Source organism: Myxocyprinus asiaticus, chromosome 13, assembly GCF_019703515.2.
Source record: "Myxocyprinus asiaticus isolate MX2 ecotype Aquarium Trade chromosome 13, UBuf_Myxa_2, whole genome shotgun sequence".
In the NCBI taxonomy this organism is placed as follows: Eukaryota; Metazoa; Chordata; class Actinopteri; order Cypriniformes; family Catostomidae; genus Myxocyprinus; species Myxocyprinus asiaticus.
In genome coordinates this window covers 39,130,782-39,146,480 of record NC_059356.1, presented here as the reverse complement: position 1 = coordinate 39,146,480, position 15,699 = coordinate 39,130,782, and the positions used below count along the sequence as shown (strand labels likewise).

Below are 15,699 nucleotides of genomic sequence, written 5' to 3'. Positions count from 1 at the left end.
TTACAACTGAACATTTGCCCACTTTGTAGAAATTACCAAAATATGTATCGTGTATTGCCATTCAGCCTAAAAATACAGAGATATGATTTTTGAGCCATATCGCCCAGCCTTAGGCTGAAACATTACGGCTATGGAAAAACGTAGTATACCCTAGTCCTTAAGCCCTGTTCACATTGTCAGCGACTTTGTTGCTGGATGTGGCTAGTCTCTGTATTGTGTGTTGCTAGTGGGGGATACTGCTGTCGCTCTAATGTTATTGGTGTACTGCACAACTTGCCATAGCATTAGAGTACATTGCTGGTAAAACTAAGATATAATTTTTATTTGACAAGGAATAATTTATTTTGCGTCTAAAAATGAACATTCTGCCTCTGAAAGTGTTTTTATATAAACTGTGTTAGTGCTCAGTGCATCATATCATGAACAAGATGAACAATCTGTCAATTTATCAATCAAGCCGACTATTTCTGACATGGTTTTCCACGCATAATTTTTTTATTACTGTATATCCATGTATGTGGTTACGACAAATTATATAGAACAACGAAATTGATGACAGCATTCATTTCTTCTATACCTTGCCTGCACTTGACTCCAATATCTCACAGGAGACGGATGACGTTTCACCATCTTCACCCCTATTGGTTGTCGCTGGCCGATGTCTGCATTTGCAAAAAGTTTAACTTTTCTCAACTTTGTTGTGTCTCTTGACACGCCCATAACATCCGCTGTCGCTCGTGTCGCCGGTAGTCGCCAGCTCTCATTGAAAATGAATGTCCCCTGTCGCTTTGTTTAGATTGGACACAAAGGATATATTATATATAGTAATCTGGCTTCAAGTCAGCCATTTGTGCTTCAGATATCTAGTAAGCTATATTCTCTGTTTATGGTTTTAGCTAATTGCCTTTAGCTGCAGTGTGTTCTGTGCCACTAGTGGTACTAAATGGTTTTGCAAAAATAATGACTGTTTACAAACTCAGCTTTAAGCTACTAGATCAAAACGTTCTTTTTTTTCTGTCATTTTAACTGCTGCAATTAAACAAGGGATTGCACAAATCATACTAAATCAAGGTCCTTACACTAATTCCTGTTATACCCATACATTTTTGTTTCTGAATGTATATCATAAACAAACATACAAAACTGAAATGCTGGAATCACTGCTTCTGGGAACAGGACACTAAACATCACAGTTGATATATCACATTGAGCACTGATGTGCAAACACATCAACATCAATAACTTTCCCTCTTTTAATTCAAGATTGGCATCTTCTTGATTTCAAGCGACTAAACGTAAGACTACAGAGCTCACACTTACTGTTGCGTTCTTGCTCTTTCTTTCTTACAGCCAAAACTGGAGCAGGGGCAACTCCTGAAAAAAAGGTACAGCCATTATCACAGGTGATATTATGGTTAGTGGAAGCAACACCAATGGGACTAGTCAAATGAGTTCAAAATTGTTAACAACTGAGGAGGAGTAATTCTTGTATTAAGTTGTGTTTACGCATACATTTCTTTAATTTTAATAATGCAAGAGTTGGAAAAAAAATTGTTTACAGTTTAATTTTGATGTTTTATTTGTTTATACCATATTTCATTTTTGTTGCATATCTTTAATTTCTTAGTTACTGATTTTTCAATGTTTTACATTTTTTAAAACACATAAGATACCCACCACAACCACAAATGTTAAAGCTAGACCCACTTCTGCCCCTCAAAGAGGGTCCACAGTCTCAAGCATCCCCAGCAAAAGCCCTCTGCCTCCTCAACTCCACCATGTCATTTTAGCAGTCCAGGCTCTATAAATTCTATTAAAAGGCCTACCAGTGCAGGATCCAGGGAGTTCAGGGCCATGGTAAGTATTGCCCATCCCTAACCACTGGCCTTTAGACCTTAACATAAAAGCTGGTCAGTGGTCTTTGTTAAATAAGTGACAATAGTAATCAATTTCAGTTGGGTTGGTCATAGCCCAAATATGAGGCCCCCATGAGATGTAAAGCAACTGAGACACTACACAACATCAGCACTCTTATTACCAGGGTTACAAAAAAGATATCAAGTGAACTTGCATCTCAATTGATAATATTTTGAGTCAGACCTTCAAAAAGAGCCTTCCACATAAACAATGCATTTACTATCAGCTGATTCTTACTTTGGTTGTCCAAATTTAGGCTGGAGATGCCAAGACGAAGACAGCAGGTGCCAAACCCCAAGGAGTAGGTGCCAAAATCCCAGGTAAGTGTTTTTTGTTAGCTGGCCCTATAGTAATGTAAATCTGTTGAAATGGCAAGTTAATATTTAGTCATATTTAGTAATATTTATTCAATAAATCAATATTAGTCATTTAACAGTTCATTTTCTTTCCAATCAAGTTTACAAATGAAATAAAGTATCATTGGTGTGGACCAAGATTGAACCAAGTACCTGTAGGAAATGTGGTCCTCACAATTTACAGCTAATTTATTATTTTTATCGCACACTCCAGTATTAAATGTATCTTTATTCAAATGACAGTGCAACATTCATCTCCACATTGAGGTCATAAAACTTGGAAGTTTCTATAGTTTAGTGCATTTGGATACCCAAAATGCCCAACTGCAAAAGCCTTCCCACCCTTCCATTGAGTACCACTTATTAGTCACTGAAGTTCACAACATCTGCCTGCTAGAAATGGGTTGTAAAACCCCAAGGGCATGCTTCTCTCTTTATAGTCCCCTAAAAGTGTCTGATATTGTACCACTTTGATTTGATTTGTGAAATTCAGCTGCTTCACGGATGGAGCAGCGAAAGGCAGGACCAGGGTCCATTGAAAGAGGTAAAAATACCTCTTTTGTGTGGGAGCCAATAATTTTACTGTAAAAGATTGCCGTTTCCAATATCAAAAATCTACTTCGCTGAAAAAATTAAAAATAAAAACTTTGCAGCAGAAAACTCCATGAAAGCTTCTACTTATTAACATGCAAAAGTAAGATAAGCAAGAACCTTTACTTTAGGATCATTAAAAAATTATGGGTATCATAAAGATTCATTTAAAAATGAGAGTAAAGAAACAAAAAAATATATTTTGAAAATTAACCAATTTTAAATTATTTTAAAATGAGTCAATTATTTTTAAATTTATTGATCAATTTTAAAATTAATTAATTAAAAAAATTAACATGCTATTCTATTATTTTTCTTTCTAAGCTGACTCACCTAAAACTCCAGACCGTAGTGGATGCAGCAGCCCAGCCAGTCGGTCCTCCACACCTGGACAACAGGTGAAGAAAGTAGCGGTGGTGCGCACCCCACCCAAATCACCTGGCTCACTGAGATCCCGCACCCCCATTGCCCCCGTTGCACCCATGCCTGACCTGAAGAGCGTCAAGTCCAAGATCGGCTCCACTGAGAACCTCAAATATCAGCCTGGAGGCGGGAAGGTAACGATGATGCATGATTGATAAAATGTTTTAAAACTGGCAAAAACAAACATATGATGTCTGAAAACACATTCAGACATTAAAATTGCAGTTGAAAGACCCAGTTGGGAATGTTTACTTTAAGGCATCTGGGCAGGTGCGAGAGAGAATGTAAGGCCTTTTCTCATAGGCACTTGAGTGGAGATTTTTAAAGGATATTAGGCTCTTGAAGATACTAGCACTATAATTTTTGGCACAAATTATGATTCTTCAGCCTCAGCCATTTAAAACTCAACTGAACAAAACTGAACTGCAGCCAGACTCTGGTTGTCCTAACAATACACCAAACCCCTTTGCAGAACATGGGATCAGCACCACATCCCAAGGCACCACATTTACACTTTCTTGACTTTCCTTTTCCAGGTGTCTATTGTTAATAAGAAGATCAACTTGTCTAATGTTCAGTCTAGATGTGGATCCAAGGACAATATCAAGCATGTTACCGGAGGTGGTAATGTGAGTAACTGGTAGGGTTAAAACTCCTTGCTCAGAAGTCTAGCGTAGTCAGAAGTGTAGATTAATACAGCTGTGATTGGAGCTCCTTTTATAACCTGGTTCCCTATCTGTCACTCACTCGACGTTGTGTCAATGTAGTGACACTAGGGGTCACTCTTGGGAGCCCGAGACACCTCTGGTCTTTGATAAAAGGCCACTGAAAATTGGCGAGTGGTATTTGCATGCCACTCCTCTGGACATATGTGTATAAAAGGAGCTGGTATGCAACCACTCATTCAGATTTTCTCTTCGGAGCCGAACGGTCATGCTCATTGAGCTGAAATTCTACTGTTCATTCACCTCTGCTGGATCTGATGGCGCATTTCAGCGGCTTCTCCCTCCTCTGCACTGGTGCACTGCAGAGAACGCCCCTGGGTGCTTCGGCAGAAAACAAAGAGAGTATATTTTCTGAAAGAGCCTTTTCCTCTAAAAGAGTATATTTCTCTAAAAGAGCGGCACACACGGAACGTCTTTTTAAAGACGCGTCTTTTTAAAGATGCCTTTCCGATTGTGTGTTATTCCTGGTTGTGGTCGTTATCTCTCAACTTCGGATGGTCATGATCGCTGTCTTTCGTGTCTGGGCGTGACCCACACGGAGGCAGTGTTTGTGGATGGTTCATGTTCTCATTGCGAGAACATGACCATGGCAACGTTGCAGTTGCGACTTGCTTTTGTAAGAAAAGCTCTCACTACCCTCGATGGCGGGGCAGCCAGGGGCTATATGGTGATTCCCTTGGCAGATAAGGCGCCCACGGTGCACCTATGCCCGCAGAGCACCACCACCTGGCGCGAACACCCTAAGCCCCCTTCCAAGCCCTGTAGGCTCACGTCGTCCCTGACGGCTAAAGCCAACAGCGCTGCTGGACAAGCCGCCTCTGTCCTGCACGCCATGGCTCTCCTGCAGGTCCACCAAGCCAAGGCATTGAAAGAACTGCACAAGGGTAGTTCCACCCCAGATCTGATGCAGGAACTGTGCTCTGCAACCGACCTCACTCTCCAAGTGGGCTCCATGAAGACTGCCCTCCTGACTGCGCTCACTTCCATCAAGAGGGTAGGAGACCTGCAAGCGTTCTCTGTCAGCGAAACGTGCCTGGAGTTCGGTCCAGGTTACTCTCACGTGATCCTGAGACCCCGACCGGGCTATGTGCCCAAGGTTCCCACCACCCCTTTTAGGGACCAGGTGGTGAACCTGCAAGCGCTGCCCCAGGAGGAGGCAGACCCAGCCCTGTTGTTGCTGTGTCCAGTGCGCACTTTACTATTTGGATCGCACGCAGAGCTTTAGGATCACTGAGCAGCTCTTTGTCTGCTTTGTTGCACAGTGGAAAGGAAGTGCTGTCACCAAGCAGAGGATCGCCCACTGGCTCATTGATGCCATAACTATGGCATATCTCGCCCAGAACATGCCACCCCCGGTAGGGCTACGAGCCCATTCTACCAGGGGTGTAGTGGCTTCCTGGGCCCTGGCCAGGGGTGCCTCTCTAACAGACATTTGCAGAGCAGCAGGCTGGGCAACAACCAACACATTTGCAAGGTTCCGAAACCGGGTGGAACCAGTTTCGTCCCAGGTAGTGGCACGCAATACAAGCGGATAAGCCCAGGATAGCCGGCCGGGTGTATCACTTGCACATAGCACCTTCCACCCCCTTTTGAGCTGAAAACGTGCGCCATTAATTCCCAGTAGTGTTCACAAGCTTTGTTCCCTGGTTGACTTCCTCCGAGCCCTGTGGCAATCGAGTTTTCGGAGAGACTCACTGCCGGCCCAGTACACGTGCTAACTAAGAGTCCTGTTCTGGGGTAGGTGCTCCGCATGTGGCAGTTCCCTGTAAGGCTAACCCCATGCGATTATATATCTTCCGCTAATTCGTTTCCCTGTTGGAAAACTGCGTCTTCCTTGGGCAGAGCCCCTCTGCCCCAGTCTCCATGTTTGTAGTAACTCCTCCCCCATTGGGTAGGATCTACCTTGAAGACCCTCCACATGGTCGGAAAGACCATGAAATATCCCCCCCTCTCTTTGGGAGAGGTGTGGTCTCCGCGGTGTCTTCCCCTTGGGAGGGACACCCACCGACTTCACCTGGCGGCCCAGTCGGCTATTCCCCCTTCTTTTTTAGGGAGTGGAAAAAAGAGAAGGGGAAAAGAGGCCATGACTGGGTTAAGTCTGTCTCTATCCTTTGGATAGTCGACTTGTCCCCAAAGGGCCGTTACTCACTCATAACTATGTTGGGGGAGGTTACGTGTCGACCTGGTGTGCTGGCTACGAGGCACACAGTAGTCTGCCCACCACAGTTCACGTAACACAGTTCAGCCAATTGTGGCGTTTCGTATAGGGACCCCTAGTGTCACTACATAGACACAACGTCGAGTGAGTGACAGATAGGGAACATCATGGTTACTTGTGTAACCTCCGTTCCCTGATGGAGGGAACGAGACATTGTGTCCCTCCTGCCACAACGCTGAACTACCCGCTGAAATGGCTGGACCTTATATCGGCTCCTCAGCATAAAATCTGAATGAGTGGTTGCATACTAGCTCCTTTTATACCCGTATGTCCAAGGGAGTGGCATGCAAATACCACTCGCCAATTTTCATTGGCCTTTTATCAAAGTCCAGAGGTGTCTCGGGCTTATTTTTTTTAGAAAGGGATTGAGGACAATCAAATTTATTATCGTACATTACCAGTGTTTTCTGATGGAAAATACTCATTTGCGACTGAGTTTTAACATCCTGGCTGATGTCTTGAGATGTTGCTTCAGTATATCCACATAATTTTCCTTCCTCATGATGCCATCTATTTTGTGAAGTGCACCAATCCCTCCTACAGCAAAGCACCCCCACAACATGATGCTGCCACCCCCATGCTTGACGGTTGGGATGGCGTTTTTCGGCTTGCAAGCCTCACCCTTATTCCTCCAAACATAACAATGGTCATTATGGCCAAACAGTTCAATTTTTAGACCAGAGGACATTTCTCCAATAAGTAAGATCTTTGTCCCCATGTGCACTTGCAAACTGTAGTCTGGCTTTTTTATGGCGGTTTTGGAGCAGTGGCATCCTCGTGGCTGAGCAGCCTTTCAGGTTATGTCGATATAGGACACATTATACTGTGGATATAGATACTTGTCTACCTGTTTCCTCCAGCATCTTCACAAGGTCCTTTGCTGTTGTTCTCGGATTTATTTGCACTTTTCACACCAAACTACGTTCATCTCTAGGAGACAGAATGCGTCTGGAGTCAAGAAGGAAGCGGGAGCTGGTGTTGCAGTCCACGTGAATGATCTTTTATTCTCAGGGCTTTAACTCAAAATATGTTCTCCAGCAAGTATTTCAGTTTACACACACACAGCTTCAATGATAACAGTCAGCATAAACTCAATAATTAATCAAAACAGCTTTTCAGAGTACAGCTTCAGTGTGTGTATGTGCATCTCGGACTCTCTCCCAGTCTGGCGTTCCGCCGGCTTTTTAAAGCCTGTCTCCGCTGTCACTGAAATGAGACACAGGTGTTTAGAGTCAATAATCACCAGGTGATGGCTCTTACCGCTTCCTATCTCCCCACTGACAGACACACATCCAGGTCCCCTTCCACAGTCTCATTCCTGAGAGGTATGATGGCTGCGTGGTCCCATGGTGTTTATATTTGCATACTATTGTTTGTACATATGAACGTGGTACCTTCAGGCATTTGGAAATTGCTCCCAAGGATGAAGCAGACTTGTGGAGGTCCACAATTATTTTATGGTTAATGAGGTCTTGGTTAATTTCTTTTGATTTTCCCACGATGTCAAGCAAAGAGGCACTGAGTTTGAAGGTATGACTTAAAATACATCTACAGGTACACCTCCAGTTCAGTACACCTCCTATCAGAAACTAATTGGCTAACTGTCTAAAGGCTTGACATCATTTTCTGGAATTTTCCAAGCTGCTTAAAGGCACAGTTGACTTAGTGTATGTAAACTTCTGACCCACTGGAATTGTGATGTAGTCAATTAAAAGTGAAACAATCTGTCTGTAAACAATTGTTGGAAAAATTACTCATGTAATGCACAAAGTAGATGTCCTAAATGACTTGCCAAAACTATAGTTTGCTAATATTAAATCTGTGGAGTGGTTAAAAAATGAGTTTTAAAACCTAAGTGTATGTAAACTTCTGACTTCAACTGTGTGTATATATATATATATATATATATATATATATATATATATATATATATATATATATATATATATATATATATATATATATATATATATACACTATATTGCCAAAAGTATTCGCTCACCCATCCAAATAATTGAATTCAGGTGTTCCAATCACTTCCATGGCCACAGGTGTATAAAATGAAGCACCTAGGCATGCAGACTGCTTCTACAAACATTTGTGAAAGAATGGGCCACTCTCAGGAGCTCAGTGAATTCCAGCGTGGTACTGTGATAGGATGCCACCTGTGCAACAAGTCCAGACGTGAAATTTCCTCGCTACTAAATATTCCACAGTCAACTGTCAGTGGTATTATAACAAAGTGATGACAGCAACTCAGCCACGAAGTGGTAGGCCACGTAAAATGACAGAGCGGGGTCAGCGGATGCTGAGGCACATAGTGCGCAGAGGTCGCCAACTTTCTGCAGAATCAATCACTACAGACCTCCAAAGTTCATGTGGCCTTCAGATTAGCTCAAGAACAGTGCGTAGAGAGCTTCATGGAATGGGTTTCCATGGCTGAGCAGCTGCATCCAAGCCATACATCACCAAGTGCAATGCAAAGCGTCGGATGCAGTGGTGTAAAGCACTCCGCCACTGGACTCTAGAGCAGTGGAGACACATTCTCTGGAGTGACGAATCACGCTTCTCCATCTGGCAATCTGATGGACGAGTCTGGGTTTGGCAGTTGCCAGGAGAACGGTACTTGTCTGACTGCATTGTGCCAACTGTGAAGTTTGGTGGAGGGGGAATTATGGTGTGGGGTTGTTTTTCAGGAGCTGGGCTTGGCCCCTTAGTTCCAGTGAAAGGAACTCTGAATGCTTCAGCATACCAAGAGATTTTGGACAATTCCATGCTCCCAACTTTGTGGGAACAGTTTGGGGATGGCCCCTTCCTGTTCCAACATGACTGCGCACCAGTGCACAAAGCAAGGTCCATAAAGACATGGATGAGCGAATTTGGTGTGGAAGAACTTGACTGGCCTGCACAGAGTCCTGACCTCAACCCGATAGAGCACCTTTGGGATGAATTAGAGCGAAGACTGCGAGCCAGGCCTTCTCGTCCAACATCAGTGTCTGACCTCACACATGCGCTTCTGGAAGAATGGTCAAAAATTCCCATAAACACACTCCTAAACCTTGTAGAAAGCCTTCCCAGAAGCTGTTATAGCTGCAAAGGGTGGGCCGACGTCATATTAAACACTATGGATTAAGAATGGGATGTCACTTAAGTTCATATGCGTCTAAAGGCAGATGAGCGAATACTTTGGCAATATAGTGTATATACACACACACACATTGGCGGCCAAAAGTTTGGAATAATGTACAGATTTTGCTGTTTCGGAAGGAAATTGGTACTTTAATTCAGCAAAGTGGCATTCGATTGATCATAAGTATAGTCAGGACATTACTGATGTAAAAAACAGCACCATCACTATTTGAAAAAGTCATTTTTTATAAAATCTAGACAGGCCCCATTTCCAGCAGCCATCACTCCAACAACTTATCCTTAAGTAATTATGCTAAATTGCTAATTTGGTACTAGAAAATCACATGCCATTATATCAAACACAGTTGAAAGCTATTTGGTTTGTTAATTAAGCTTAACATTGTATTTGTGTTTGTTTTTTGAGTTGCCATAGTATGCAATAGACTGGCATGTCTTAAGGTCAATATTAGGTCAATAATGGCAAAAAAGAAACAGCTTTCTCTAGAAACTCGTCAGTCAATCGTTGTTTTGAGGAATGAAGACTATACAATGCTTGAAATTGCCAAAAAACTGAAGATTTCATACAAAGGTGTACACTACAGTCTTCAAAGACAAAGGACAACTGGCTCTAACAAGGACAGAAAGAGATGTGGAAGGCCCAGATTTACGACTAAACAAGAGGATAAGTACATCAGAGTCTCTAGTTTGAGAAATAGACGCCTCACATGTCCTCAGCTGACAGCTTCATTGAATTCTACCCGCTCAACACCAGTTTCATGTACAACAGTAAAGAGAAGACTCAGGGGTGCAGGCCTTATGGGAAGCACTGCAAAGAAAAAGCCACTTTTGAAACAGAGAGAAAAAAAAAAGAAAAGGTTAGAGAGGACAAAAAAACACAGACATTTGACAACAGATAATTGGAAAAGAGTGTTATGGATCTTAACCCCATTGAGCTTTTGTGGGATCAGCTAGACTGTAAGGTGTGTGAGAAACACCTGACAAGACAGCCACATCTATGGCAAGTGCTACAGGAAGCATGGGGTGAAATGTCACCTGAGTATCTGGACAAACTGACAGCTAGAATGCCAAGGATCTGCAAAGCTGTCATTGCTGCATGTGGAGGATTTTTTTTGATGAGAACTCTTTGAAGTAGTGTACGTTTTTTTTTTGTTTTTCAAATTGTAATATTAATTTTTCACGTTATTAATGTCCTGACTATACATTGTGATCAGTTGAATGCCACTTTGGTGAATAAAAGTACCAATTTCTTTCCATAAGAGCATATTTATACGTATATTTATTTTAATTTTTTCAGATTCAAAATACTTTAATCCCTATTTTGACTCCATATGAAACTTATCACATATACTAATATTCAAAGCAGGTAAGTACTGTAGCTCTCCATCAACACAAGTCAAGGATCGTCTTCCAAACACCCACTCAGCTGCAAAAAAGGTTTGAGCTTAGTGTGAAATTTATTCCTGCAATGTGAATAAAGTTACTACATTTTAGACAAAATATTATTTAATGTGCAGATCATGAACTGAAATTGCTAAACTTACCTGTTGAGTTTGTCTGAAGATCCACAAAAGCTGCTTCTTCTGTTGGATCCTATTGGATTTAAAAATCAGCGATGACTTTCAAAGTTCACAAAACTAAATTATAACTTCATTGTTTTAATTTTACAAAATACAATCTCAATAATAATACTTGCTAGTTGTAGACGTTGTTGACTACATTTTACACAGTAGAATTGTACTCTTCTACAACAAATTAATCTCTGTGGGAATCAACGAGGACTTGCACTTTAACTCAAATAGCACAGCATATGACTTTTCTTAAAATCTCTAACTGACATCAAGAGTCCTTGTTGACTTGTGCTCTGTTTTGATCACATCTGCAAGAGGTGACTTCCAAAAACACACCATTACAATTATTAACTGCCTTTGATGGCTTTAACTACAGTGTTCTAGGAGTGACGGAACTGCAACTCTGTACATATAATAAGTAGTGCATCTCTACAATTTGGTGAGATGTTTGAGGTGCAGTTTTGGGGACATGAGGAAATAGTTGAAAATTATTTCAATTATTTAAAATGTAACTTTTAAGCCCATAAATGTGTGTAACAGTATAAAAAGTCTTTATTCTTTTTAACAAGCCTATCAAAATTGTAATTGGGTGAAATTAAACAATATAAATACCACACACACTTGTACTGGGGAATTAAATGTCACCGAATTGTAGGAATGACCCTTATTTACAAGCTCCTGTGCTCCTTTACATTGAAAAACAGCATGGACAGACGCAAAAATGCATTTAGTGTGAACGTCCCCTAAACTTGAAATGAAAAACGCTTTAATAAAACGACCAGGATAAAGAAGGAAATGGAGAGAAATGGCTGCACACGAAAATAGTTTATTTCTCTTTGAATTAGTATCGATTAGAAAATCTTCGGTCAAGTGTTCATTTGAAGCACCAGCCGATATATCACACAACTCAAACGAAAGGTGTGTGTGTTTCAGGTCCATTTCTCTCGATTTGTGAAACATTCTCAGCAGTTTGGGTGTGTGACGCTAAAATATGGGACAAACGGCATCGCGTATGGATTTCATCTTTTCCCTTACTTATGGGATGTTTCCTTATTTTAAGGAATGTTTGGCAACATATATTTTGCTTATAAATTTTACCTGATACTGCTTCAGCGTGAGGGTGACTCTTTCTCTCAGCGGTGACAGCGGTTGTCAGGGGTGGAGAATGGTAAATTCAAGTGATAATGCACCAATTATAACAAAGAATCGCAAGTTTCACAAAACATCATCGAATACAGTTAAAGGGAAACTACGACAGTAGATTATGGACTTCTGAAGCAGCAAAACAAGTGGGTATATGGAGGGTATACGCAAATTTGTATCCTTAGAATTCGTTATATGCAAACAGCCCTGGGAAAAAGTAAGCATACAGCGTATACGTGTGTATGGCCCCGACTACACCACTGCTGTGTTTCAGCATGATTCATCTGAAGATATCCAGAATAAACTTCAAGGAATAAGGTTTAGCTTGTTGACCGCTTGAAACTGAGCATGTGCATTATTACAGTGCTTTCAAAGTGAGCACTGTACTGAAATCCCTCATATTTCTACCTCTACCTCTTGTTCTCTTGGTCTTTTTACTAGAAGACATGCATATATCATTGAACGATGAAATGAATCAGCAGCTGGGAAAGAGAGAAATATTTCTATGCCTTACATGAATCTTGTTTAATTTGAGCTTTTGTGATTATTTGACACACAAAGTTGAATCTTAGTAAAACCCTTTAAGACTTTCAAACTTTCTTGGCTCTGTACATAAAGTTTCCATATTTTACATTTTTATTGCTCTCTGTATGATGGTACGTCAGTGCAAATTTGTTTCCTCTGTTCAGTGTTGGGTGTAATGCATTATTAAGTAATGACTTACTCTTAATTTTTAAGTAATTTAATTACAGTTACTTCTGATATAATTGTGTTAAATACTATATAGACTATAGAGCAATTCTATAGAAAACAATAGTGAATTTAAAATCGAAATGTAATGTCTAATGTTAAAATATATGTTTTCTAATTTAACGCTGCCCCCTTAAATTTTTTGGCCAGTTCATGAGTAATTTATTAATTTTATATGATTTATTTGAAAAATATTAAAAGAACATTTTCATGTCTGTCCTTGTATTTTTCATCTGGTCGAGGTTGATATGGGTTTTAGAAAGTAATTAGTAATAATAAGTAATGCAGTTACTTTTCAGACAGAGTAATTAGTACAGTAATCTAATTACACTGTAGAAGATGTAATTAGTAGTTGGTAATTAATTACTTTTTTAGAGTAACTTACCCAACACTGCCTCTGCCTCATAACCTCTAATGTTGTAATTAATCAGTTTTCCTACTCAAGATCATCAGCCTTTTTTTCAAAAGTGAAGTGCTCATCATGTTCTGGGTGATGTTAAGCTTTCTTTTCCTAATTCTTTAGGTTCAGATCGTGCACAAAAAGATTGACCTAAGCAACGTCCAATCAAAGTGCGACTCCAAGGCCAACATTCGTCACAAACCAGGTGAGACATGTGTCAGCAGGTCAAATCAGGTAGTTTCACAAGCACTGTATAAAAAAAGGCATGCTACTGCAAATATGACAACCGGCATCTTAGATTTAAATTTTTACACCTTATTTACCTTAATGGTTTGGAAGAATCACCTCCTGTACAGAGAAATCAGCTGACAATTTATGCATTTTTATATTAAGTGGTGTCTGGGTTAACTGAGAACGGACTCTTTGACAAATTTTTGACAACCCCAGGATTAGATAATATCACCCTGTGTCCACTTATAACAGGGGATAGAAGGTTTGGTTTAAGCACAATTAACAGAGTTGTGCATTATTATTATTTGTATTTTAGGAGGCGGAAATGTGGAAATCAAATCTGAGAAGTTGGAATTCAAAGCCCAGTCAAAAGTTGGATCTCTTGGCAACATTGGACATGTTCCTGGAGGTGGCCAAAAAAGGGTAACTTTTAATGATAAGAATGTAAAAATCAACAAAATATGTTGATGCATTTTAAATTTAAGACAACTATGTATTATTTTATCTGCACTAAAAGTTTCCTTTCCTGTTAACTGGTAATTAAGATCTTGCTTTGATCAGCATGCCTCCTCCTGCTTGGCAGACGTCAACGTCCTGCTTTTGCACAGAATTTTGCCAACTTATTTTAAGTTGCCTTTTAGACTGGACACAGGTTGGTAAAGCACCATAATCTATAGTTCTGTTATGCAGAGTTCATTATTTATTATCCCAAAGCCCATTAAAGGGATAGTTCACCCAAAAATGAAAATTCTCTCATCCTTTACTCACCCTCATGCATCCCAGATGTGTATGACTTTCTTTCTTCAGCAGAACACAAAGGAAGATTTTTAGAAGAATATCTCAGCTCTGTAGGTCCGTACAAATCAAGTGAATGGTGGCCAGAACTTTGAAGGTCCAAAAAGTACATTAAGGCAGCATAAAAGTAATCCATAAGACTCCAGTGGTTTAATCCATGTCTTCAGAAGCTATGTGATAAGTGTGGTTAAAAAAACAGATCAATAGCTAAGTACTTTGTTTTACTATAAATTGTCCTCTCTGCCCAGTTGGTGGCAATATGCATGAAGAATCTGAATATTATAGTACAAAAAAAGGACTTAAATATTGATCTGTTTCTGACCCACACCTATCATATCGCTTCTGAAGACATGGATTTAACCACTGGAGTCATATGGATTACTTTTATGCCACCTTTATGTGCTTTTTGGACCTTCAAAGTTCTGTCCACTATTCACTTGCATTGAATGGATTGAATATAACACACAGGAATCACTAATCTGTCAGGAAGATCTTATACAATACAGTTGTGCTCAAAAGTTTGCATACCCTGGCAGAAATTGTGAAATTTTTACATTGATTTTGAAAATATGACTGATCATGCAAAAAAACTGTCTTTTATTTAAGGATAGTGATCATATGAAGCCATTTATTATCAGATAGTTGTTTGGCTCCTTTTTAAATCATAATGGTAACAGAAATGGCCCTGATCAAAAGTTTACATTCCCTTGAATGTTTGGCCTTGTTACAGACACAAAAGGTGACACACACAGGTTTAAATGGCAATTAAAGGTTAATTTCCCACACCTGTGGCTTTTTAAATTGCAATTAGTGTCTGTGTATAAACATTCAATGAGTTTGTTAGCTCTCACGTGGATGCACTGAGCAGGCTAGATACTGAGCCATGGGGAGCAGAAAAGAACTGACAAAAGACCTGCTTAACAAGGTAATGGAACTCTATAAAGATGGAAAAGGATATAAAAAGATATCCAAAGCCTTGAAAATGCCAGTCAGTACTGTTCAATCACTTATTAATAAGTGTAAAATTCGGGGATCTCATGATACCAAGCCAAGGTCAGGTAGACCAAGAAAGATTTCAGCCACAACTGCCAGAAGAATTGTTCGGGATACAAAGAAAAACCCACAGGTAACCTCAGGAGAAATACAGGCTGCTCTGGAAAAAGACGGTGTGGTTGTTTCAAGGAGCACAATACTTGTTGACCACTCTCCAACATAGCGCTTATGGTTGTGACCATAAAGCTCTATTTTGGTCTCGTCACTCCAAATTACAGTGTGCCAGAAGCTGTGAGGCGTGTCAAGGTGTTGTCGGTCATATTGTAACCAGGCTTTTTTGTGGCACTGGCTTCTTTCTGGCAACTCGACCATGTAGCTCATTTTTGTTTAAGTATCGTCGTATTGTGCTCCTTGAAACAACCACACCGTCTTTTTCAAG

General features: G+C 40.4%; 1 protein-coding gene across 8 annotated transcripts in view; it reads left to right on the top strand.

Annotated features, from left to right (window-relative positions):
* The window catches only part of LOC127450517 (microtubule-associated protein tau-like), a 61,009-nt gene that overhangs the window by 39,491 nt on the left and 5,819 nt on the right, over positions 1 to 15,699 (top strand). For 7 of the 8 annotated variants that reach the window (XM_051714727.1, XM_051714726.1, XM_051714723.1 and 4 more), the window contains 6 exons: positions 1,351 to 1,385; positions 2,174 to 2,237; positions 2,767 to 2,817; positions 3,189 to 3,421; positions 13,365 to 13,446; positions 13,789 to 13,895. In XM_051714727.1, the coding sequence (XP_051570687.1) occupies positions 1,351 to 1,385; positions 2,174 to 2,237; positions 2,767 to 2,817; positions 3,189 to 3,421; positions 13,365 to 13,446; positions 13,789 to 13,895 (572 nt within the window). The remainder of the gene's footprint in view (positions 1 to 1,350; positions 1,386 to 2,173; positions 2,238 to 2,766; positions 2,818 to 3,188; positions 3,422 to 13,364; positions 13,447 to 13,788; positions 13,896 to 15,699) is intronic. The other variant, XM_051714724.1, reaches the window with a different exon arrangement.